General features: G+C 39.2%; 1 protein-coding gene across 1 annotated transcript in view; it reads left to right on the forward strand.

Moving 5' to 3' along the window:
- The window catches only part of CFAP47 (cilia and flagella associated protein 47), a 583,307-nt gene that overhangs the window by 281,018 nt on the left and 275,099 nt on the right, over nucleotides 1–27,190 (forward strand). The window contains exons 39-47 of the mRNA XM_087721802.1: nucleotides 3,103–3,191; nucleotides 4,542–4,628; nucleotides 5,058–5,140; nucleotides 7,415–7,560; nucleotides 9,876–9,984; nucleotides 20,892–21,118; nucleotides 21,843–22,017; nucleotides 23,944–24,137; nucleotides 25,817–25,960. Coding sequence (XP_087577928.1) covers nucleotides 3,103–3,191; nucleotides 4,542–4,628; nucleotides 5,058–5,140; nucleotides 7,415–7,560; nucleotides 9,876–9,984; nucleotides 20,892–21,118; nucleotides 21,843–22,017; nucleotides 23,944–24,137; nucleotides 25,817–25,960 — 1,254 coding nt within the window. The remainder of the gene's footprint in view (nucleotides 1–3,102; nucleotides 3,192–4,541; nucleotides 4,629–5,057; nucleotides 5,141–7,414; nucleotides 7,561–9,875; nucleotides 9,985–20,891; nucleotides 21,119–21,842; nucleotides 22,018–23,943; nucleotides 24,138–25,816; nucleotides 25,961–27,190) is intronic.

The raw sequence follows: 27,190 nt of genomic DNA on the forward strand, positions 1-27,190 counted from the left end.
GCCCCTTTGCCATGCTTTGCAGCTGCCAGAGCCCTGCATGGACCTCTTTGGGGCTGGGCAACCTGGTTCTGGGGGGAGGAAATATGGTGTGGACAGGCAGGGGGAGAGAAATCGAGATCAACCAGCAACCGGGTGGGGGGGCTGGGCAGGCCAGGGGACAGAGCATTCTGGTACACCCCCCCCCCAAACAATGAGTACGGGAAGGCACACTAAATTTTGCCATCTGGTACGGCCATCCCAGTCTGTATTAGCTGAAACCCACTCCTGCTATGCAGAGGCTTGTACCTTCTCAAGTCGGAGAGCAGATCACGTGACTGGGTCAGCAGGGAGCTGCAGGAAAGGGGTCAAAGAGCCGCACCTGGCCTAGGTAATCTAGGGAAGTTTTGAGGAATTCACATTTTGATAGTTTTGCATAAAGCTTGGTGGCAAGGAGTTTCTTCAGTACCTGCTGTACCAGCTTTACATGTTCCTCAACGGTTTCATTGAATATGAGACTGCCATCTAGGTAAACAAGCATCTTTGTATAGGTGCTCATGCAGCACTTCATTGATTTGCTGCATGAATACCATGGGGGTTCCTTGCAAGCCAAATGGCATGACTTTAATTTGGAGTAGGCAGTTGAATGCAGTTTTCCACTCATCCCCCTCTCTGATTCTTATGCAGTAGTATGCTTCTCTTAAATCCAATTTGGTGAACACCTTGCCCTTGGACAAGTGATTTAGCATGTCCTTCATGAGGGGGAGGAGGGAAGTGTTCTCCACGCAAATGGTGTTAATTCCATGGAAATCATCATAAAGCCTCATCCCCCATCATTTTTTTCTTGGAAGAGCACTGGGGCTGCTACTTTGGGTTTCACGGACTGGATGAAGCCCCGCGCTAGGTTGGGGTCAATGTATTTTCTTAATTCCTCCATCTCTTTAATAGTCATGGAGTACATCTTAGGTTTGGGTAGGTTAGTCCCCGGTACAAACTCTATCGCACAATCGGTTGTGCAGTGAGGGGGGGAGGAAGTTAAAGTCTTCTTCACTGAAAACCCCAGATAGGTCTCAGTACTCCTTTGGCAGTTGCTGATTGCTGGGTAAGCCATCGGTGGCAGGGGCTGTGGGTTCAGGCCTGTTGGCGGCAGTCCAAAGACTAGCTGTTGTGGGAGGGTAGTGAGACTCCAGAAGCCTTGTTGTGGGCCCTGCATTCCTTGGTTGCACTGATTCAGCAGGCTTGGCTGTTGGTCATCTGCATCCCTGTAGTGACCATGGCCGCAGTGGATCTGGTCTGAAGCATGAGACTGTGGGCCGAGTCACTCTGCACCAAGTGGAAGGAGGCTGATGCTCTGCTCAGCTGTGCTGTGACTTCTTGACCTGGGAAGGTGAATGTAGGCTGTGCCAAGGTCCACTTGGGCTGCTTGGTGCCGAAGGGTTGCTCACGCTGAGTTGCCCAAATTGCTCCAGGAGACTGGGCAGCAACTGGCTACGCAATGGTGGCAGGAATCCCCATTCTCTGGAATGCCTACAACGTGTATGCTTTGGCACTCTCCACTCGTAGGTCAAAGCTGGTCCCGCACCCATCTGTGGTTCCAATAGCGTCTCCTAGAGCGGGGTGACTCCCGCGACTTTGTCTTGCAGGGTCAGGTCGGACTGCAAACTTCGCTCAGGCACTATGGCTGGCTCCCAGTTGGTGCTTCCTTTTTGTGGCTTCTTCAACTTCCACCACCACTTGGGAGGGGGAGTAGATGGTCTCGACAAAAATCACTGAACCATCTCCTGTGGCTCCCTTTGTGGGTTTCTTGTCTTCCCCAAGTCCTTGCATTTGGGCCGATGCTTGGGGCTCAGGATCCCAGACAGCACTGCAGAGTTCAGGGGAACTGGTAGAGTTCTTTAAAGAAGATTCAGGTTAATGTCAGGGTTCCAAGTAACACTCCCAATGAAAGAAGACTCCAAGGCTTGAGTTTCCGTAAAGTTCTATTTTATTAGATATGTCATATTGGCATATCTGGGAAAACCCAAATCTGAAAGTTTCCAGGTTTTCCCCACCCAGAAGAAAGTTCAAATCCCTGCCCAGCATCCAAAACTGGAGATTCCTCCCTGTCACGTCATCACAGCTGCAGGGCAAGGTGGCCTTGACTCTCTGAGAAATAATGTTATTTTGACTATATATAACCCATAGTCCATATAATCCCCCCTCTCATTTTCCCACAGTAGAAAATGTGGGAGGCCTAAAGGCCCAAATATAAAAGATGGTTTTCAGGTTTGACAATAATACTTCTTCCTCTTCCTATTTTCACCAAAACAACAACTGTGAGGTAGGTTGGGTTGAGAAAGAGTCTGGCCTAAGGTCACAGTTGGCATTCAATTTATTCTTTTCAATCAATTTGCCTAGGATTATTAGACAACCTGATATTCTCTAGAAGTTTCGGAGTTCTACACCTTTTTAACATACCCACATAGCAGTGAAGGAACCCTATATTATATCTGGAAGGCATCTGATTGCCTTCTCCAGTAATTTAAATCCCACACCATGAGATTTCAAAGACATTTATACTTTCATCTAAATCAGCAGAATCTGTTCTATACTTTTCATTAAGAAGATTTTCTGCTTTGTTTCTTTTAAACCTTTCAACTTGCCAATGAGTTGGGGGGAAGGAAGGGGGAAATGGAATGTGGAGAATGTATGCAGAGATTGTGACAGCATGGAAGCCATCAAGGTTACTGCTGTCGGTGCTTAAAAAAGAGATAGGTTGTATCCATAATAAAAGGATGTCTCATAATTGGACAATGTGATCACCCAGAGGTGGGGAGAAGGGGAAACTATTGTTTAACTGGGCAAGCATTTGCATTGGAAAACCAGAGCTCATTTTGTTTCTTCAGTATCAATATGGTTTATCCAATAAAGTTTTACTTTGGTAAATTCAAGTCTCTCAAGAGTGTTTCCTTGTTTTGGGTTCACTAGTTGGACAGTTGATACTTGGCCTATTTGTACCAAAGCTGAAAGCGGGTTGTTTGTTTTGTTTTGTTTTTGCTTAAAAATAGCAATTTAACAACTGTGTTTTTAATTCATGAACTATTGATGTAAACCTCCACGCTAATACATGTTTCTATTTATCCATAGGGCATATTAAAATGCAAATCTTCATGTTATCAATTGAAAAAATATAATCTACAGGTTACTAGTCCATTCAGAACTGAGGGGCCATTCAGGTATGCATTTATAATTTAAAATGTTCAAAAAGTAAAATTACTTAAGTTTCTCTCTCTGTATATGTGTATATGTATGTGTGTGTGTGTATATACATGCATGCATATACGCACATACACATAGCTCTACATACCTATGTCCTGCCAGACTTTATGTCAGATTTTCGTCTTCATTTTTGAGAAAGGACATCTATGTGGGATGGGATAAGAAAAATCAAGTATTGGCAAAAAAAATTAAAAAAAATCTCCTTTGGCCAGCAGCTCTTCCTCAAATTGGAAATTCTGATGTTATAAAAACTGACAAGAGATATGGCATGTTGTAATTTAGGGAAGGAGCTGTTAATGTTTTAGATCCTAAGCACTTCCATATTTTTATGTTCCAAAGACTAGGGAAAAACAAACAATGCAGAATCTAAATAATTTAGCTCCACTTATTTGTAATGGAAACTTAATAGTAGTGAAAAGAAAATAGTAGGTGTAAATAATCTCTTTGTCCATATTTTCTTCATATTTGTATTAGGCTGCCAGCATGTTCAGGTTGCTTGATCAATGTTGCTTTATAGTTCAAGACATGGAAGAAAATCCCTGAATTGCTAATACATTATTTTCAAATGCTTATTAGGATGTGGTGTTATATATTGTACTGTAAAAAATCCATTTGATTTAACAGATTAATTTGGTTTTAGGCATTTGTATTCTTTCTTTTATTTATATTCAGAAAGAAATTTTTAGATTGAAGATCACAGATTGATAAATGATCGCCCCCCCCCCTCACCATGTACATGGAACAAATATATTGCATCATATATGTATGTGTTCTCTAGGTAGTTTTTTGAACCATAAAGTGCAAAATAGAACATCTGGTACAGATATTAAAAACACTGCTACTCTCCAGGAGCTTTAAGATACATAGGCCTAAATTCTAAGGATGACATCAAATGTTTTGGGTCATATCAGGACCTTAGCCAAGCTGCTAGGATTTCAGTAACCCACGTGAAAAAAGGGGTTAGGATGGTATTATTGGGGTGCTGGGGAAAACAGAAAGGTGGGACAAAAATTAAATAAGTAAAATATAAAGGAAAATGTTGGTAATTTTCATTACCCTCATGCAATAACATTGGCCATTCAGGAAGATTGGCCATTTATTCATACAATATTTTTTGCAAACTTTGGATGGGAGAATGGACTTGCTGAGACAAAAATATGTTTTGCATAACTTTCCCTCTGTCAGTACCAAATTAGATATCATCCTGGAAATCTAAATAAACATTTAGATTCTGTTTTTGTAAAATATTTTTTTTTATTATTTGTGAAAACTATACGCTTTCTGATAACTTAAATAACTTTTTGCAGTGTCATTTTAATTGAATCAACAAGTTGCATCATGGATCCTGAGATACTTGATCACATTAGCAAAATAAGGCAAGGAAAAATTAAAAGGTAGGTCTTTACTAGGTAAGTGTTTACTATACTCAAAGTGCAGTTTGTCAGGCTGGTGTTGAAGTTTTAAACAAGTTGGCTACTTAAATGTATAACTGAAAGTACTGTGTTCATGATCATGTCCAAAGGATTATTGAAATTATTCTTCCCAATAATTTCTATTTAATATTTTTTTAAATGTATGAATTTATTTGTCTCCTCAATCCAGACTTTAGGCTGCATACAGATACTAAGTTATAAAGCATACACAGCCCTGATATTTTATACTATGGTATGCATATTTCTAGTGTTATGTAATTTAATGTTAAATCAATTCTGTACTATGTCAAGAAATCTAACATGCTATTTAATATTAAAATCAAATTGACTTTTACAATTGGAATCTTAAGTTAAATTGTTTCACTTCTGTTTCTGTTTCTTTCTGCTTAGTTCTGAAGCAAATTTCCCACAGGGTACACATGATGTGATAGATGTATGTGGAATATATAATCAGGAGGAAAACTCCAGTGCTGGTAAATGTTCTCTTTTTGGTTTCTTACTAGCTTTCTAAAATATGCATACTTTTTTTTTACAAATTGTTCATTTTAATAGATAAGACACAGTAACTTCCAATCCAATTAATTAGTTTGAATTACATTGTATATTTTAGTTCTCAAAAACACCAGAATGTTTCAGATATCTGCCAGTCATTTCTTAATTTTTATATTGTATATAAACTAAGGTGACCAGATGTCATGCTTTTGGCGGGATAGTCACGCTTTTTCACAACTTTTTCCCGCGTCCCGTTTTTTTTTTAAAAAGTCCCAATTTTTTTTAAAGTTATGAAAAAGCCTCCAGCCGCCGAGGCTCTCCTAGCAACTGGGAGCGTATATTCTTCTTCGAGATGAGCGCATTCCCACCCGCGCGTCCCTGGGAGCTGTTGCCAATGGCTGAGGGAGGAGAAGACTTACTCCATGTGGAGACCGCGGACTTCCCTCACAGATTTTTTCTTTTTCTGTTGCTTTGAGCAGCCCCTCCCTCCCCCCTCTCTCTTTCTTTCTCTCTCGGAGCTAGCAGCTGCCTCCAAGGCTGTCCAAGCTCAGCCCCTCCCCCCTCCCAGACTGCTGCTTCTCCTTTGCTGCTCGGGGCTTCTAAATTGGCATTGTGTGTTGTTGTTTGAGGAGGGGATTACTGATGCGTGTGTCTCACGTGGCTGGTAACCTGGTCTCTACAGAAGAGGTAATTTTAAAAACTTCGGAGCAAATCCAGAAAGAGGGGAGAAAGAGGCTGAAGGAGTGTGTGAGGAGGGGGGATTTCCTAAACCCCATTGAATCCAGAGGAGGTGGGGGAGAGAGAGAGAGGGAGGGAGTGTGTGAGGAGGGGGGATTTCCTAAACCCCATTGAATCCAGAGGAGGGGGGAGAGAGAGAGAGAGAAAGAGGGAGTGTGTGAGGAGGGGGGATTTCCTAAACCCCATTGAATCCAGAGGAGGGGAGAGAGAGAGAGAGAGAGAGAAAGAGGGAGTGTGTGAGGAGGGGGGAATTTCCTAAACCCCATTGAATCCAGAGGAGGGAAGAGAGAGAGAGAGAGAGAGAGAGGGAGTGTGTAAGGAGGGGGGATTTCCTAAACCCCATTGAATCCAGAGGAGGGGAGGGAGAGAGAGAGAGAGAGAGAGAAAGAGGGAGTGTGTGAGGAGGGGGGATTTCCTAAACCCCATTGAATCCAGAGGAGGGGAGAGAGAGAGAGAGAGAGAGAGAGAGAGAGAGAGAGAAAGAGGGAGTGTGTGAGGAGGGGGGATTTCCTAAACCCCATTGAATCTAGAGGAGGGAAGAGAGAGAGGGGGGAGTCTGTGAGGAGGGGGGATTTCCTAAACCCCATTGAATCCAGAGGAGGGGGGAGAGAGAGAGAGAGAAAGAGGGAGTGTGTGAGGAGGGGGGATTTCCTAAACCCCATTGAATCCAGAGGAGGGGAGAGAGAGAGAGAGAGAGAAAGAGGGAGTGTGTGAGGAGGGGGGATTTCCTAAACCCCATTGAATCTAGAGGAGGGAAGAGAGAGGGGGGGAGTCTGTGAGGAGGGGGGATTTCCTAAACCCCATTGAATCCAGAGGAGGGGAGAGAGAGAGAAAGAGGGAGTGTGTGCACAGGAGGGGGGATTTTCTAAAAGTCCCATTGAATCCAGAGAAGGAGTGTGTGTGTGTGTGTGTGAGAGAGAGAGAGAGAGACTATCACTAAGTGTTGTAGCTTATGATTCTTGATGAATGTATTCTATTTTTTTTTTATGTACACCGAAGACAAATTCCTTGTGTGTCCAATCACACTTGGCTAATAAACTACTCTACTCTACTCTACTCTACTCTACTCTACTCTACTCTACTCTACTCTACTCTACTCTACTCTACTCATTTCTATTTCAATTCTAATAAGGAATTTAGCTTCTCTCTCTTGAAAATGTAAGCTAGCATAATGCAAGCTAGCTTTAGCTTTCAAACAGTTCATTTAGTGACCAAAGTTACAATGGCATTGAAAAAAGTGACTGATGAACATTTTCACACTTAGCAACCATTTTTCACACTTAGCGACCGTTGAAGCATCCTCGTGGTCACGTGGTCAAAATTTTGATATTTGGCAACAGATTCATATTTATGATGCTTTCAGTGTTCTGGGGTCATGTAATCGCCTTGTGTGACCTTTTGACAAAATATAAAAATTTTAATCAAGCCCCCCCCCTGCCCCTGGTCAATGGTGTTCCTCTTTATCAATCTGAAAATCTGGTCACCTTAATATAAACCTCTCTATTATGTTCTGACAGCTAATGAATCCAACTGCTTGCAAGAGTTCTTTAGTCCATTGGATACAGTACTTGTGGACCAAGATAATTTTATCACTCTTAATCTCCACTATCTTCCTTTTAAGATGGGAAAACGTTATTGTGTGATTATTTTTATCAATGAGCAGGTAAATTTCATTATATGCTGAAATGGATTAAAGTAACCATGATGACATTTGGAATGAAAAAAATAATGTGATGTAACTTAAATTAAGTTTCAGTGAAATTGAATAGTAATGTCAAGAATAATAGCATTAAAATATGCTGTGTATATATATATAGATAATATAGTATATGTTTGACTATAATTCTCTTACTGTTTATTTTGGGACTGTGGTTTATATTTTTTCATTAAAGAAAATATTGCTATACTTTTACTCAGGGACGTGCAGTCACTAGAGGCAGGGGAGGCGGGGCCTCACCAGTCTCCTGAGGAAAAGGAAAGAATTTTAAAGAATTTTTTTTTAAATAATTAAAGCCAAGGTAGTTGCTACCAGATTCCAAGTCACAGTGGCTTGGCGTCTGCTTAGTGTTATCTATAGGAGGAGGCGAGAGAACTAGGGGCCTCCTTTGCATAAGGAATTTTTCGCCTTTTAAAAGTTAAGCAAGGGTTAAAAAGCAAAAAATTTTGTATGCAAAGGAGGAACTGATTCTCCCACCTCCTGATCTGGGAGCAGCGAATCATGCCTTGCACTTGAGCGACTGCGCAATCTAGCAGCAAGAGCCTTGCTTGTAAAACGCGCCTGTGTGAGCAAGTTCAATTCTCCACTTTGCATCGCGGAAGCCGCCAAGAGCAGAACCATCAGAAGACTTAGAGGTCTCTTATTTCCCCATTAACCTGCAATATCTTTAACTAGCTAACATTTAATATACATTTAAATTTGTACTGAAATATTTGTTTTACAAGTTTTTTTATATATCAATATTTATTTTAGTTTAAATTAATATTTGCAGAGAATGATTCCCAAAGTATTCATACAGCTATGGCTATGGAAAATGATAAGATGTTAGAATGTATTCCAAATAATTGTCCGGTGGGGCACTTTGCATCACAGGAGCTGCCAAGACCCGGGTCTGCAGCAAAGATGCTTGGCCCAGCAATGCTGGGCTTCGTGATGGTACAGCTGCCCCAGGTCGCTGAAAACAATGTTGCAGCCATTCAGCTTGCACTTGTAATGCAGGTCATCATGCTGCTGCTTGTGATGGAGCCAAACCGAGCGTAACAGCCCACGGAGATGCACATGTAAGGCAGAGGGCCAATGTGGACTTGTTCGTGCTCCTGCAGGTGGAAGGCAGACATGAAATGCCGCTGGCAGAAGCACTTCTCTCACCTGTTTTTCATGTCCAAGTAGTGCATTGCGTTGAACACTTAAGTACTTGAACTGCTTGAACACTCTGGAGCAATCCGTGCCCGGGCAGGGGTACAAGTCTCGGTCTTGCAGGTGACAGTTTTCTAGCTTGCTAAACGTTATGTAGTCCTGTGGGTCACTTCTGAGCTTTTCACAATGGATGATTTTGAGAGGGCGGTTTCCATCGAGGGTGATTCTGGAGAGGTTGCTCTGGGCCGCCAGCCGCTGTTTCTTCAGCAGCAATTTCTTCTCTGCCAGGCATTTTCTACTGGGCGGCTTGGCGCCTTTGCTGCAGACCCAGGTCTGCAGCAAAAGGGCTTTGCGGCTCCCGCGATGCAAAGTGCCCAGCGGGGCACTTTGCATCACGGGAGTCAACAAGTTCCGGGTCTGCAGCAAAGGCGCCAAGCCGCCCAGTAGAAAATGCCGGGCAGAGAAGAAATTGCTGCTGAAGAAATGGCGGCTGACGGCCCAGAGCAACCTCTCCAGAATCACCCTCGATGGAAACCGCCCTCTCAAAATCATCCGTTGTGAAAAGCCCAGAAGTGACCCACAGGACTACGTTCGGAGTGCTGCCTTTTCCAAAAGCCCCGCCAAAGCCCCAGCACTGTGTCCGCTATAGAGCAGGACGCATCCTGCCTATATGGCGGACACAGCGGCAGGGCTTCAGTGGGGCTTTTGGAAAGCCGCGCCAGGGCTTTGCCTCACCAGCCATAAAGCTCACCGCACGTCACTGCTTTTACTAGTAGAATTTTGTTTCCGGAGTAAACATGTTTCCATCTTAAGTAACTAATTAAAACTAGCAGAGGAGGTCAAACTTTTTCAAATTTGATAATGATACTTTGCTTAGTTTGAACTTGTACTCTGCTGTAGCATTTAAAGATAGCTCATGTGAAATGGCATCATGTAGATAGATATTCAAAATATTGAATACTGTATCAAATAGGTATCAAGTTATTTTTTTCTTCTATACGAGTTTAATAAGTGTGACTCTCTTATACCTTATAATCATTATGAACTAGGTAATCCAAGAAACGTCTAATTTACTCTGAGGAATTGTTTCCAAGAACTGACTTGTATACATGTTTGTGTTTCAGATTGGGGAATTTTTATATTTGGTGGAGGGTATATGTGGCTTGCCATTGCCTTCAAACCTAATTCCAGTGGACAGCCCAAATATTTTGTACATTAACAGCACATGTGAAGGTAAGGGACAGTCATTAAATTTTAAGATGCAGTGAAGTTTTTACAGTAGCAAGAAGTAAGAAAAGTTGTTTGTGTGTTCTTCAAATAATCATTTTTAATTGTAAGGTACTTATTTCCAAATGTCAACTTTGTTGTGCTAATATCTAACAACTGGATATTTTCAATATTTCATGTTGTTGTTATTTTTACTAGTTTTCCTTGTAAATGTGTTTTTTATTTTCCATTTTCATTACGTACAGTCACATATATACTGTGCATAACCGGGGCCATATAACAATAAACAATAAACACAGCCATTCCTCTTGTCAACGATACCCCCAAAAATAGAAACCCAATGTACCTCTTCGATCCTCCATACACCCTTTCTTTCGCCCCCCTCCAACTTTCCATCTTCCCTCCAACATTCCCCTCTACCCTACTTCCCCTCCCCCTCTACCACTCCTCTACTCCCTCCCTTCCTTCTCACCCTCCCTCCCATCCTCTCTCCCACCCTCTCTATCCCTCTACTCCCTCCCTTCTTCTATCCCTCTACTCCTCCCTTCGGTGTATTTCTACTATCTATTAATATATTCAGCTTGTCCTATTTTTACAGTGAAATTAAAGAGCAACAGTATACAAGTGCAGTCGCGTTACTTTAAAATCTAACACATACTATATATCCCCCCTCCCCCCTCCCCCCTAACACCCCCCTTCCTCCCCCCCAACTTCCCAGAGCCCATACATGGTATAGGTTTTTAACAAATACAGTCTAAAATATATTAAGACAAAAGAAATAAAAAAAAAGAAGTTAATAACATCTCTGCATTAAACTCAGCTTCTTCCTGTTGCACTAACTTTAAGCAGTTTAGATTATTCCTAATCTTAAGCATAGGCTATCTGTAATTTCTTAGTCCCGTATTTGTTTTGTATATAGTCAATCCATTTTTCCCAGTCTCGTTTATATCTCTCATTTGAATGGTCTTTAAGATATGCCGATATTTTAGCCATCTCGGCTAGGTTTGTAACTTTCAATGTCCATTCTTGAGTTGTAGACAAGTCTTCCTTCTTCCAGTATTGCGCCACCAACAGTCTTGCTGCCGTTATTAAGTGCAGAACCAAATTAGTCTCTACCGCTGTAAATTCAGTACATATACCTAGTAAAAATAACTGAGGAGTAAACTTTATCCTTCTTTTAAAAATATTTTGCATAATCCACCACATTTTTATCCAAAATGCCTTAACCTTTTGACAAGTCCACCATATATGAAAATATGTAGCATCCAGAGAACCACATCTCCAACATTTAGGCTGTACATTCGGGTACATAGAAGCCAGCTTTTTAGGATCTAAATGCCATCTATAAAACATCTTATAAAAATTTTCTCTCAGGTTTTGTGCTTGTGTGAATTTTACATTTCTTACCCAAATTCTTTCCCATGTGTCCAACATTATTGGTTCTTCAATATTTTGAGCCCACTTTATCATACAATCTTTAACTAGTTCTGTTTCCGAATCCATCTGTATTAGTACATTATATATCCTCTTTATATGCATTAAACTTTGATCTCTTATTTGTTTAAACAAATTATCCTCAACTTGGATAAAACCAGTTTTTTGGTCTATTTTCCACCTGGCCTGTAATTGGCCATACTGGAACCATGTTTGAACTACTTTCTCCTCTTTCAATACCTCTAAAGATTTTAATTGTAGAACCCCCCCTTTCCAAAGTGAGAAGTTGTCTGTAGGTGGTTCTATCCTGTTTTTGTGCTATATTCATATTTTCAATTGCATGTCTAGGAATTGCCCACATGGGTAACTTGTCACTTAGTTTATATTGATATTTTTTCCAAACCCGCAGTAAAGCATTTCTTAAGATATGACTTTTAAAGTTCTTATCCAATTTTTTGTTGAATAACAAGTAAGCATGCCAACCATATACCAGATCGTGTCCCTCGATATTCAGTATTCTATCGTTGGTTAAATGGGTCCAATCACTAATTGCGGATAGCACCACTGCATCATAATATAATTTTAGGTTAGGTAATTTCAAGCCTCCTCTCTCGCGTACATCTTGCATTATTTTCATCTTTACCCTCGGCTTCTTTCCTGCCCATACAAATTTGTTGATACCCTTCTGCCATTCTAAAAGATTCGCATCTTTTTTGAGTATAGGTAACATTTGAAAAAGAAATAAAATTTTTGGTAAGATGTTCATTTTCACTGCCGCTATCCTACCCAGCAAGGATAAGTGCAATTTCTCCCATTTTTTCATCTCTATCTGTATATTCCACCAAAGTGGTTCATAATTGTGCTTATATAATTTCCCGTTTGAGGCTAAAATATTAACCCCAAGATATTTGACTTTTTTGACTACCTCACATCCTAGCATCCCTCCTAGTTCTTCCTTTTGTTTAGTATTCATATTTATAGCTAATATTTTGGTTTTTCCTAAGTTTATTTTAAAACCAGACACTTGACCATATTGATTAATAGTATTCATTAAAACCATACTAGATTCCTGCGGTTGTTCCAATATTATCACCAAATCATCTGCAAAAGCACGGACTCTGTATTCTTGCTGCCTAATCTTGATCCCTTTTAGACCATCCAAGCCCCGTATTTTATTCAACAATACTTCCAAAGTTATAATGAACAATAGTGGGGACAAAGGACAGCCCTGTCTTGTACCTTTTCCAATTTGAAAAGGGTCTGTTAAACTTCCGTTGACGATGATTTGAGCTGTTTGCTGTTGGTATATTGCTTTGATTGACTGTAAAAAGCTATCTCCTATCTGCATTTTTTGCAATATCTTCAACAGAAATTGCCAGTTAACTCGATCAAAGGCCTTCTCAGCATCCAGAAATATGAACGCAGCAGGAATTTGGTTGTTCTTTCCCAAATATTCTAATGCATTAATAATTAGTCTAACATTACTCTTCATCTGTCTCCCCTGTATAAAACCTGTTTGGTCAGTATGTATCAATTGTTGAATAACCACCATTAACTTATTTGCTAGTATTTTAGTAACAATTTTGTAATCTACATTAAGTAATGAGATAGGTCTATAATTTTTTGGTTGGGTAGTATCTTGATCTTCTTTGGGTATCAAAGATATAAACGCTGTCTTCCAAGATGGGGGCACTTTACCTTCCGTTTGAATTTTATTAAATAGTTCTCTAAGAGGTTCTACCATTTCTAACTGTAAATTTTTATAGTAAACCGCTGTCAAGCCATCTGGGCCTGGCGCTTTCCCTAACTTTAGTTGCTTAATTACCTGCAAGATTTCCCCTGAGGTTATTGGTTGGTTCAACTTTTGCCTGTACTCTTCTCTAACTAGGGGTATTTTCTCTTTATCTAAGTATATCTAAACCCTTAATTTTATCCCCTTTGTACAATTCTGTAAAAAATTTGCGTTACAAAAAGTGTTGTGTTTTGCATATAATAAACTAGTGGCTACCTGGTCAGAGATCAACATATCAAATTGGGATTTTAATATAGTAATTGCTTCCTTAACCTTTGTATCGCCTGGATTCAATGTTAACTCCAGCTCTTTCCCCTTAATTTCCTCTTCCAATTCTTTTCGTTTTAGCCCTTGTTTATGTCTATGTATTTTGTTTATATTCATCAGTACTCCTCTCATATATGCTTTGCTTGCATCCCATACAAATTCCATAGGTGTACCCTTATTCATATTCAAAACAAAGTATTCAGATAACAATTTTTTACAATCATTAATGTACTTTTCATATCTGAATAAGTTTTCATTCAGCCTCCAAGACCTTCTTGCCTGCACTGTCCTTCCCAATTCCATCCAAACTGGGTTATGATCCGAAAGAACCCTCGCCGCAATCTTTGTCTTCTTCACCCTAGAAAGTAAATCATTAGTGATTAATATAAAATCAATCCTCGAAAAGGATTGATATCTATCGGAAAAGAAGGTGAAATCATATTCCTCTGCGTTTCTTTCTCGCCAAATATCTCTCAATTCAAAGTCGTCCATCATATCAAAAAAAGGTTTGGGTAACTTAGCTCGCATTTTAGTATTTGGGCGAGAGGTCTTCTTATCTCTTTTAGTGTCAATCACGCCGTTCCAGTCACCCAATAGTATACAAGACTTATAGTCCCACTGTACTAATTTAGCATGAAGATTTCTATAGAATCCGTCTTGCTGTTGATTAGGAGCATAAATTCCCAAAAGTAATGTCTTTTTCCCTTCTAAGATTAGGTCTAGCACGATATATCTTCCAAAGGGATCTGCTTCAATTAGTTCAGCCTTAATGTCTTTTCTTAAGTATACAACTATACCATTTTTCTTTTCCGTAGCAGAGGTCACAAAATGTTGACCAAGTTTGGGGTTAAACAAATATTTTTGATCAGTTGATTTGATATGAGTTTCTTGCAGACAAATTATATCATTCTTGAATTGTTTAAGATAGTGGAATATTTTCTTTCTCTTCTGTGGAGAATTCAGTCCATTGACATTCCATGTCAAAATCTTAGTTGTCATCTCTGGTTGCCTGAAGCTTTTTTAGAGCACAACTTTTTAAGCTATTTTTACTAGTTGTAGTCTCTTTTCTAGTTGACTAGATGCCATATTTGAACATGAAAATTAATAGTGAAACTTTTTGTAACTAATATACAGTACAATAAGTGAATGGTCTGAAACATGAAAAGATTTGGGAAATGTGTCTTGTTCAAGCCACCTGAAATAATTTTGAAGTTATAAAAAAGTTTAAAAAGCTTAAAAATATTATTCTTGGAAAATAAAAAAGTGACCTAACTACTTCTAAATAAATTTATATTGGACTGAAATTTAATTTGGTTTATCAAGATTCAATTGGACTTCTTCTTTTCTAAGAATATTGCCATCAGTATTTATTGGCGGTTGATATGGCCACAAATTGATGTCCATAGAAGCCATAGGCAGAGAGAAAGAAATGTTACTAATCAGTAATTGTAATCCTCAAAGGTAATGACTTATATAGCCTTCATACTACACAGGTATAGTATAGTCTTGAAAGAGCTACAGTTGTTTTGAAAGAGCTACAGTTACTGCCAAAGTGACTTTTCTGGCATGAATTGTGATTCAGGCAGTGACGTGCAGTCAGGGGAGGCAGGGGAGGCAGAGCCTCACCATTATCATCATGAAAAGAAAAAAATGTAAAAGGAAAAAGACTGAGGTAGTTGCTGCCAGAGTCACAGTGGATGACTCTGCTTAGTGCTTAACTGTTTAGAAAAGCCTCTTAAAAAGTGCCCTCTACAGGAAGAGGCAGGAGAACCACGAGCCTCATTTAGTCTGACTTTATGATCACTCGAGCAGAATTAAGCAAGGGTTAAAAGCTGAAAAATTCCTTATGTAGATGGTTCTCTTGCCTCCTCCTGTAGAGAGCACTTTTTAAAGGCTTTTTTTAAACAGTTAAGCAGAGTCATCCATTGGAGGCTCTGGCAGCAGCTAACCCAGCCTGACCTCAGCAGCTCTTGTCTTTTTCTTTTTATATTTTTACATTTTCATCATGGCAGGCAAGAGCAGAGTTGAAATCCTCTATGATTGTGAAACAGCTGGAAAAGGTATGTGGGTCGGAGGGAGGGGGAGGAATTCAAAATTAATGTAATTTGTAAGTAATTGTATCTAATTTGTGTCTGTTTGAGAAGAGAGGGAAGGGGGTAGGAGAGGCAGAGAAGGCAGCCCGCCAGCTTTCTTTCTCTATGTCGGGGCAGCCCGCCAGCAGAGGCGGGTCTTTTACCCACCTCTGCTGGCGGGCTGGCACTTTCTTTCTTTTGTGGCAAAAGAAAGAAAGCTTCTTTTGCCCGCCCCGCCACTATGTTCAACATAGAGGCGGGGCAGCCAAAAGCTGCTTTCAAGAAAACGGCTTTTGGACATAGCGGTGGGGTGGCCAAAAGCTGCTTTCTTGAAAGCAGCTTTTGGATATAGCGACGGAGCGGGCAAAAGCTCTTTCATGAAAGCGGCTTTCGGACATAGTGGCGGGGCAGCCAAAAGCCGCTTTCTTTCTTTTTGCCTCACCAGCCATAAACTCACCGCACGTCACTGGATTCAGGCATAGGCTTGCATGCCCATTTAATAAAGACAGTAAGAGATTGATAATCATGGAGTTATTGTGCACTAGGTTTCTCCAAAACAGGCTGTACTATACATTGGCATAGTTGTAGCAAAGAGAAATATATCTACAGATCTGAGTACAACTGATTTCAAAACATATACCGTAACATTTTCAACATGACTTGCAGTGCCTCTTAACAGTTTACTTGACCTGTCTCTCTTTAAATTCATCAAGTTTTTTACAATCAGAATTTACTTAGTTTTCATGATTTCAATAGATGCTTCAGTTGTAATCCTGAAAATGACTTTGTCAATTGCATACCTACATGATCATTGGTTTATGTATGCCAGGGGTGGGTTCCTCCCGGTTCGCACCGGTTCTTGCGAACCTGTTCGTCAGTGAACCCGGAAGTAATTAACTTCCGGGTTCCTAGCTCCTAGCACCTGTCGCTGGGTGCCTGCAGGGTTTTTCTTTTAAAAAAACGCCTCCCCGGATGATCTTGAAAACCTGTAAGGTTGCTTTGGAAGGGGACAGATAGGCAGAATTTCCCCCTGCCCCCCTCCCTGGGTGCCTGCAGCCTTAAAGCAAGCGTTTGCACAATAAAGAAAATCTCACGAGCGAGATAAGTTCTTAATTGCTTTTACTGTGAAGTTTCGGAAGCTTCCAAGGCTACAGGCAATCAGGAATGGGGTGGGGGAATGCCTCGCAGGTTTTCAAGATCGTCTGCAGAGGCGTTTTTAAAAAGAAAACGGTCTTCTTGGGAGGGTGAATGGGCTGCGCTCCTGGTTCTGGGGATCCCCCCCCCCAAAAAAAGACCAGCTTCCCATCTCTCCAAATCTTGTGGCTTTTCTTTTTAAAAAAGCCTCTCTGGATGATCTTGAAAACCTGCAAGGTTGCTTTGGAAGGGGACAGATAGGCATATTCCCCCTGCCCCCCTCCCTGGGTGCCTGCAGCCTTAAAGCAAACGTTTGCACAATAAAGAAAATCTCACGAGCGAGAGAAGTTCTTAATTGCTTTTACTGTGAAGTTTCGGAAGCTTCTAAGGCTACAGGCAATCAGGAATGGGGTGGGGGAATGCCTCGCAGGTTTTCAAGATCGTCTGCAGAGGCATTTTTAAAAAGAAAACTCTCTTCTTGGGAGGGGGAATGGGCTGCGCCCCTGGTTCTGGGGATTCCCCCCCCCAAAAAAAAGACCAGCTTCCCATCTCTCCAAATCTTGTGGCTTTTCAGGATTTTCTTTTTAAAAAATGCCTCTCCGGATGATCTTGAAAACCTGCAAGGTTGCTTTGGAAGGGGACAGATAGGCAGATTCCCCCTGCCCCCCTCCCTGGGTGCCTGCAGCCTTAAAGCAAGCATTTGCACAATAAAGAAAATCTCACGAGCGAGAGAAGTTCTTAATTGCTTTTACTGTGAAGTTTCGGAAGCTTCCGAGGCTGCAGGCAACCAGAGATGGGGTGGGGGACTGCTGCCTGTCTTCCTCCTCCCAAAGCAACTTCGCAGGTTTTCAAGATCGTCTGCAGAGGCGTTTTTTAAAAGAAAATGGTCTTCTTGGGAGGGGAAATGGGCTACACTCAGAGGAGCCGGCGCTTGGGGCACCCTGAAACAACGCATCCCCGCCACCTCGTTCTACTCAGCAAGCGGGGACATCCCATCTGTGCCCACTTCTGCTGCCACCACCTCCGCTCCCAAACGCAACTATCAGCTGCGAGCAGGTGACTGAAGCTGCTGCTTGCAGTCATTTACGGCTGCAGATAGATTGTGCCTGTAGCGGGAAGCTCTTCGCCCTGTGAGAGCTCCTCTCCAGCACTCCTAGTTTGGTAACATCATCAGTGCTAGAAGGGAGTGGGGTTGGTGGGAAGGAGGAGAAAGTTAGGACAAAAAAGAAAAAGATAAGGAGGGAGAGGACTGTGGGGTCCTTTGGTGTTCTCTGAACGTGGTAGTTTTTAATTAGTTTAGGGAATTTTTATTTATTTATTGTTTATAGAATGTTTATTACAAGAAATGTTATTCCTTTTTGTAAATGTTTTATTTGTGATGCAATATGTTGCTTTTAAGTGTTTAGACCAGGTTTATGTGTCTCAAAGTGGCTGCTTTTCTATGGGCAGGCCAGGTTTGTTGCAAGGCAGTATGTTTCACCCTCCTTGTTTAGGTAATTCTGAGGTGGTTGATGGTTCTGTGAGTGCCTGTCCTTTATAATTTTCCACATTGCCTTGATGGTTTTTATTCCAGTGACTTTGTCTTTCCTGTTCTTAGGCTTAGGAAAAAAAAAACTGGTTTCATTGGCAGTCTTTTTTTTGGGGGGGGGGGGGATTTTTATTTTTGGGTGTTTTCCTAGCACTGTCATAGTTTGTGGGTGTGGGTGGGTGTGTAATGTCCCACAGTTATCTATGCATTAATAATGATCTAGTAATATTAATAATATCTAGTAATTAGTAATATCTAGTAATAACATCGTCTTGGCCACTCCCACCAGGTCACATGGGTGGCAAGCCACTCCCACAAAGGAGGCCACGCCCACAGAGTAGGTTCGAACAATTTTTGAAACCCACCCCTGATGTATGCCATGCATCAATTCTACACATTTTCCATAGTTTTGCTCTTATATTTATGCTCATGGTTTCATTTTGACACATATGAAAGTGTAGTTATTTACTGTGCTAGAAAGAATACTTTATTCTGTTTTTTTATTTAAAATACTTACCCCTCTTTCACATCCTTACTTAATCTTAAAAACACTTTCTTTTTTGTTTAAACTGCTTTAAATGACAATTTTCTCAAGCTGATGTGCAATTGAATTAAAGTGTGTATTATAAGTGAAAATTGCCAACTTTTTAAAATAGCTTTTATTAATCTGTTTCATTAATCTCCTATTTCACATTTTTATTATTATTGAAAATTTCACATTTGTATACTACTAAAACTTTCATGTTTCTCTGTATGTAACCTTTAACTTAGAAAAATGGTGCAATGCATGACAGTTTGTGAATCAAGGGACCTCAAATGAGCTAACTTACAGAATGTATCCAAAATCTAGGACCCATGAAATTGAAATTTGAAAAATTTTATAAAACATTTTGTAACATAAATATTATCATAAAACATTTTGACATGATAATGTTAAAAATGTCATAAACATTTGTGATCAACTTCTTTTTTTAACAGTTTATTTATACATTTTCACTTTACATACATAAGTGCTTTGTGAATAGTGTATTGTCTGGATCTATTTGCTTACATAGTGATAGTTTTTCAGCCCCTAATTTCTACTTCTATTATCCAACCATTTGTAAAACAAATTTCATCTTTAAAAATACTCTGTATCTTATTTTTCTTTAATCTTTAATGTCAATCTCTCAATTTCTACACAATCTAATATTTTTTTAAATTGCATCTTCTTCTCCATGTGTTTCCTCATTTTTCCAGGACTGTGCAAAACAATTCTTGCTGCTGTCAAAACATATAAAATTAAATATATATTCCATTTATTATACTTTTCTGGTACTATACCTAACAAAAATATTTCTGGTTTATAATCTATATGTAACGTTAACAGTTTTTCTAACCATGTATGTATTTTTGTCCAATATTTCTTTGCTTTTACACATGTCTACCATATGTGGTAATATGTGCCCAGTGTCTCATTACATTTCCAACATTTGGTGGACATGTGTTTAAACATCTTTGCTAATTTCGCCGGTGGTAAATGCCACCTATAAAACATTTTATAAGTTTTCCTTATAAGTGGCTGACATTGTCAATTTACAGTTTCTTTCCCAAAGTTTTTGCTATTTGTCTAATTCTATAGTGTATCCAAAAAAATTTGCCCATACTATCATTGTCTCTTTTACCTATTCGTCTTCCATTTTTAAGCTTAACAAGGTTGTATATTTATTAACTTTTCATCTACCCCTAACATTTATTTATTCAAATATTGTTTGCTCTTTGTAGAAGCCATATATATGCCTTAATATCTTTCTTGTATCTCAATTGTATTTGCATATGTCACCACCATGATAAGTCCACACTTTGATTCTGCAACTTGTTTAGTTTTAAGTTCCATTTCTGCATTTAAAGTATCTTTATATGTTAAGATTTTTTCCAGATTTATTACATTTGGATGGATAAATGGTTCCATTGTTGAGAACCAAACTGGTATTTTCATGTAAACTTTTGCTTTCATGTTTTCCCATACTAGAAGTAGAGCATTTCTTATATGATGACTTTGAAAATATCTATGAGTTTTATTTTTATCATACCATAGAAAAGCATGCTATCCTAATTGGAGATCATGACTTTCCAGAAACAGTAATCTTCTGTGTCTGAGAGTTATCCATTCTGTCACCCATGCCTGTGATCAACTTCTGATGTTTGACTGTGCTGTACAATTCAACATGGGCTATTTTCAAGGCAGTTGCATCTCTGAATTTTTCCTTGAAATTTTAAGAGCTTTTCCAGTGAAGACAATCCATTAGAGGCTCTGCCATTGTTAAAAGCATTGAGGAACAGAGTAAGGAAAGATTTCTGAAAGGATGACCCAAGGGATTATGAGTTTCCTATTTGGTCTTTAAGGGAACAAAAACCTTGTTAAAAGATAAGTCTGCAACATTGGTTGTTGGCTATACTGAACCTCTCCATTATTTGCATGCTAGAGAAGTGCTATTGTTCTAGAATTAATACTGACATGTGCTAATTAATTTGCACAAGCAGAATTTTACTGTAGTTTATGATGATGCTTCGCTTTCCTATCAGCATTAGAGCAACAGAGAAGAGGCACAGCATCACTTTGTAGTGATAAATCTTTCTTGCTCACTCGCTGTCTCCTCTGTATTGTGAGTAAAGGGCAGATGACAAATGATTTTGTTTACTATAGGTCAGAGAGAAATGTCACCAGTTCTTTATCTGAAGTGCCTCCTTACTGATATACTTAAAGAAAAACTGAAAATCCCTTTAATCAATGAAGCTAGAGAAAAAGCACTGGCTATTGCAGCACAGCAACATATGTCTACTCTGGAATATGAGCGAAGAAGAGCCACAGGAACACTTGAAAGCAGTAGTGTTCGAGTTGCAATTGCAGCCTTGGGATTGTCAAGAGTTGAGGTGAAAATGCTACTATTACTTAAAAAATTACTACAATTTTGCTTCATACATTACCTTTAAAACTGCTAATTAAGCAGATTTTTATTGCACATAAACAGACTGAAAAAGGACGTTTTGCTCCTTCTGCACCTCCTATCTATCTTTTGGATTCTTATTTTTTTTTCTTCTGTTATAAAAACACCAATGCTGCAAAATGGAACATTACTCATAATGCTGCAAAATGGAACATTTATGATTTTTTCCTATGCTACTATTTAACAAAGGTCTTAAACAGAAAAAAGAATTAAAGAACATGTTGCTGTCATAAGTGCAATTTTATGGCGCATGTATCTTAACCAAAACAAGCCTGATTGAATTGGATTTACTAATGAACTCTAATGGACAATAATGTTTAGAATAATTTATTATTTATTAATATAGAAAATTAATATATTTGTCTCCTGATCACTTTATATATCTATTCTCTTTCATTACTTAAATGGGCTATGATTTTGATAATTTTCTGAGTTTGTAAGAAATTCTGTATTCATTTATTCTAACTTTCTTTTGATAAATCATGAACTAGAGTATGTTTTAAAAAGATATTCCATATTTCTCACTAATTAATTTCAACTGTTCAGAGGTATATTCTTAATATAATCCCATATTTTTCCTTTGAATCTTGTTTTTAAAAAAAATAAGGATCCTATTACATTGTTATTAAATCTATACCATGTTTTTACAGAAAGATGCTCTGCACAACTATCCTTTATTCTCTGAAAAATGTATTGAATATAATGTTGAAGTCAGCATGCCTGAGTTTTTTGAAATTCCTTCAAAAATATATATACCTGTGTTAGCCTCATGCAGAGTTAATTCCTCAAAGACTAGAAAACAAGACCATTGTTTTGATACAGCAGGTAAGAAGCATTAAAGTAGTTCAACTAAAAATAAAATGTAAATGCCATCTAATCCAGGAACAAAGTTTATCTAACATTATTTAGGGAGCCACTTGTTGTACTGCTACTTTTTATCTTAAGCTTTGTGTAGCAAAGAGATACCTTGTGAGTAGTACATTTCCAGTACTGGACAAAAAGAAATCAGTTTGGAGTTGTTTATGACTTATCAGGACTAATGTAGTCCACAAGATAATTTTCCAAACAAAATCTCTCCAGTTCTGGGATAATAATCCATACTAGAGCTTGATTAATTTTATTTCAGACTAGATTGGTGGGGATATCATTATCATGATGTAACTGTAATATTTTCCTGTATCAGCAAGTAAAGGCATTCCTTGATATACAACTGCAATGGATCCTGCCCATTATGGTTGCATGTTGTGATGGCTGTTAAGGAAGATGGCCTTGCTTAATGACCCTCACCTCATCTTCTCCTTGATGTGGCTGTTAAATGAATGTGAGCATTGTAAAGTGGAGCACAGGTACCTCAGTGGTGGGAGTAGCACTTGGAGGCCTAGTGCAGACCCAGGCCAGCTGCCATGGGCTTCTTAAGGGCCTCCCCAACCCTGAAGATACTCCATGTTCATGTTCCACTTTCTGCCCCTTGGCATGCCTCCCCACTCAAAACTCAGTCCCACAGACCTTTTCCCCCTCCCACTGATTCTCCATAGGCCCTTTTCTCTTCCAGTGGTACGCTTTACCTCCCCTGCTAGGTCCCTGTATCCATTTTCCCCTCCTACTGGGTCCCTGCAGGTTTCTATCCCACCCTGCAGGCCTTTTCACCTCCCTCTGGTTCCTCACAAAAGCTTTTCTCTCCCCCACTGGGTCCCCACAGGCCTTAGGCCTGATTTCCCACCCCATAAAGCCCCACACTCTCGTCACTTATCTTTTGAAGAATTCCAGGCCTGCAACAGTGGAATGGATTGCTTCATTGCACAGACTTCAGAAGTGGTCATCATGTTCCCAGCTACCAGTTTCATTTGGCAACTGGGAACATGGTAGTCATTTCTGGAATGTAACCAAATGTGCTTTTGCATGTAACCAAAGGCATTAAGCTCTATTAAAAATGAATACTTAATTTTTTAATAAACATTGAAAGAAAAATAAAATATGGGGTTAGAAAAGTTGTATTAAACTTACACTGATGATAAAGATGTATCCTCTATAAATTATTCATGAAATTTATTTGCTTCAAAATATTAACTGTGTTAAAAATTGCTCATATCTTCAGATGAATTAAGTAAATATCGTATTAAAATGGTCTTATATTGAAATATTAGCATTTGCTTTCATCTGGATATTTTCTGTGCTCCTGTTTAAATGGAAAAAGAGAGTTATAATCTCATTCAAGCAAAAATTATTTATGGGCCAGGAATATGGAAATTAGTTGTATTGCTTCTTTAATTGACAAATGTGAGTGTTTTTGTGAGAGATAGCCAATGAGGATAATAACTTGGTGACAAAATAGGTAATTCATGAATTAGCAGGTAATAATCTTACCTTTAGGAGACAACAGGCTGATTTCGCAGCATTCCAAGCAAAATCAGTTGAGGAAACCAGCTTAGGTTAACTATCACCTGATTTGGTTAACTACCGTGGTAAATTCTAGTCCCAATTATGGTAGTAAGTTGAGGATTACCTGTTACAATAAACATAAAGGAGCATTGGAAAACAACAGTAAAATCTATTAAGACTAATTTCAACAGTATTCTGCATATTCAAATGTGACTTTGAATATGTGTCAAAATTTGTCCCATTTTCATATATTAAAGCCAGACGCATAAGGTGCACTTTCAAATTCTAAAGTGCACTTCTAATAAAGTTTCATGCATCCCAGAAATGTTTATGCTTATGTATGGAATTTAAAAGCACTTTTTCCGTCTACAGAAGATGATGCAATTGAACTTTCTCTAACATTTAAGCCCTGGCATGTTGGCCGATATCCTTGCCATATCCTTCTCGAATCTAAATATGACGTCCGCCTCTTTAAGATAGAATGTGTAGTGAACACTGATACCTTTGAGGCTGAACTAGAATTTGTAACTCCAGCATATCAAGCAGCAATACAGGACATCCCAATAGTATGTCTTTTATTACTTTATTAAAGTTAAATATGGCTTATATTAAATAAATTAAATATTATTGCAGTCAAGATGCTATTCTGGAAAACTAACAAGCTAAAATAAAATTGTGGTTCACATGTTTTTCCTATAGTTAGTATTTAGTTAAGGGAACAAGTGTATGTTTATTGTAGCAGCAAGAGGAAACCTTTGTCTTTTTTCTTTAGTGCATTCAAAACATAAACTCTCTGTTTTTAACTAAACTGTGAAATCATTCTAGCAATATATTGATTTATTTACTGTATAACACACTTCAATATAGATTTATTCAAACCATATATTTTCTACAAGTTTAAACCTTTAATTCTCATTCATGTTGTTTCTAACCACATATAACTACAATATTTAAAATCGGTTTCTTTCTCTTCCCTTTCTTCTGTCAATATAAGATGTTAATATCTTTCAGAGTAAATATTTTTTGTTATTTTATCAATTACACCAAAAATAGCAGTTTATGTAAAAATATCCAAAATCATACCATGTTTTCCCAAAAATAAGACCCGGTCTTATTTTCTTTTGGGCTTGAAAATAAGCACTCAGGCTTATTTTGGACTGTCTTATTTTTTTAAGTGCAGGAGGTGGCAAGCGCAGGGGCCAATGGGAGTGGAAGCACAGCTACCACTGGCCCTGCCCTTTCTGTCTCACTGTCTGCTCGCCTGCGGCTGCAGCTCTCAGCATACCTAGGCCTCCTTGGCACAGCGCAAATACCATTAATTCTGAGCATGGAGGCAGAGGTGGGGGGAGAAGACAGACAAACTGGACATGCTGTGTAGCTGCCTGACCCACAGAAGGCTCGGGGGAGGCTTGTGCAGTGGCACTGGCAGCATGTGGAGCAGGCAGAGGCATGGGGAATGGGGGAAACAGGCGATCTCAATGCCCCATGCAGGTGTCCAGAGCAAATCACTCTGTTCCCAAGCACCTGATAGGTGACCAAACACTTTTTGCCAAGACAGAGAAATGACGGAGACTCAAAAGTTCATGCACTTTCAAAAGGATGCTTTGGAGTGGAATGATTAGGTCTGTTTCAAAGAGTCCCCTTTGCAAGCACATGAAGCTTTGTCTCCCTCTGGGTGAAAAGTGAACAGCAGAGCCAGGCAGAGGCGATCCCAACATGCCATCCACTCCGTCCCAGTGTCCCTCAGCTTGCCTGCGGCTGCACTGAACAGACACCCACATGGGGCATCAGGATCACCTTCCTCCCCCATGCCTCTGCCTCTCCCGACTGTCAGTGCAACCGTGCAAGCCTCCCGCAAATCTTCTGTGAGTCAGGGAGCTATTCAGGATTGCCTGTCTTCTCCCCCCCTGCCTCTGCCTACATGCTCAGAATTAACAGTATTTGTGCTTACCAAGGGGCCGGCAGGCTGCAGCTGGACACCATTGGCCCCCTCACGCTCACCGCCTCTCATGCTGGTCATGCCCATCCCCAGGCTTATTTTTGGGGTAGGGCTTATATTAGGCTCACCCCAAAAATCAGGCTAGGACTTGTTTTGGGGTGGGTCTTATTTTCAGGGAAATATGATAAATATCTTGTTATTGCAATATTGAATTGAGATTTTCCCCCTTCCTCCATTCTGTGATGTTCTTTAAAAGTTCTTATATGTCTTCCACCTCATAAAATATTGACTGCTTTTATGTTTTAGACTAATTTGAGTCAACAAGATTGGAAACTTAAAGCAGATTTAAATGGACACTGTTTTTATGGTCCTCCTATTATATATGTAGCCCCTGGTGAAACAAGTATGTATCCTCTCATGTTCAAGTCAACTGCTGAATGTGTAACTATGGTAAGAAATTAAAACATCATTTGTGTGTCTATTTTGCGTCCTCTGGCATGATATTCATTTGCATTTATGACGAGTATTTTAATCGTATATGCATCATACACTAATAGTGACTATAAAGCAGACTAAAGTAGCATACAATTTGTAAATATATGTAATACATTTAAAAAATCTAAAATCAGAGCTTATAAAATAGCCATAGCTATTTCAGTTTTATCTTTTTATCATTCACTAAATTATTAACTCTTTGATTACATTAACAGAGAAAGATAATCCAGAATTTCAGGAATCAACATACAGCATTGACAAGCTATGTACTGATATAGCACATACATTAATATTCACTTGATCCTCCTATTCTCAAGTGCAGCTAAAATAATCAGAAATTCAGAGCTTATGTATTATCTGAACTGGGGCTCTTACATTTCTTGTCTCTTTTGCTACAATTCATTCTTGGTTCTTACGAATTTTTGAATAGTTATATATATATATATATATATATATATATATATATATATATATATATATATATATATATATATATATATATATATATATATATATATATATATATATATATATATATATATATATATATATATAATGCTTTCTTTTGTATTACAGTAGCATGCTTATATAATATTATTGTTTGATTTTTATGCTTAATTATATGCTTAATGGAAAGCACTTAGGATATTGTATGATATGTATTGTATATATAAGGGATTTTGTTAGATGATCTCTAAGCTTGATCTAATTCTGCATTGCAATAGTTGTCAGAGCTCAGCTAGATCAGAATTGCAGGAAATTGTTTTGTCTTTTAACAAGCGGTTCTCTGCCCTAATGACAAGCTGGGTAGGCGTGGCTGGGTAGTCATGTGACTGCATGGGTGTGGCCAACTCTACATCACTCACCACACCCTGCCGCACCTCCCAGCTGCTCACCTCAAAGACCTCAGCAAGTTACAATCTCTATTTATTTGCTACTACTGAATGGGTCCTCTTCTCTTCTCGGTTGGTGGGGCAAATGTGCTCAGCTGAGGGCCGCCAGAGGGAGATGGGGAATCTGAATGAGGGCAATGCTCCCGGCAAGAAGGCCCTTTGGTCACTTCTCATATAAGGAGACAGATGCTACCCAACTGCCTCGGGAGTGAGGGGGAATAAAGAGGCCACCTGGATGGCCAAAGGTTCGTTCACTTGCTTGGTTTGCTCTCCTGCCTCTGCTCTTGCAAGC

The sequence above is a fragment of the Thamnophis sirtalis genome, unplaced genomic scaffold (assembly GCF_051295495.1).
Source record: "Thamnophis sirtalis isolate CommonGarterSnake01/CBP01778 unplaced genomic scaffold, rThaSir2_p1.2 scaffold_8, whole genome shotgun sequence".
In the NCBI taxonomy this organism is placed as follows: Eukaryota; Metazoa; Chordata; class Lepidosauria; order Squamata; family Natricidae; genus Thamnophis; species Thamnophis sirtalis.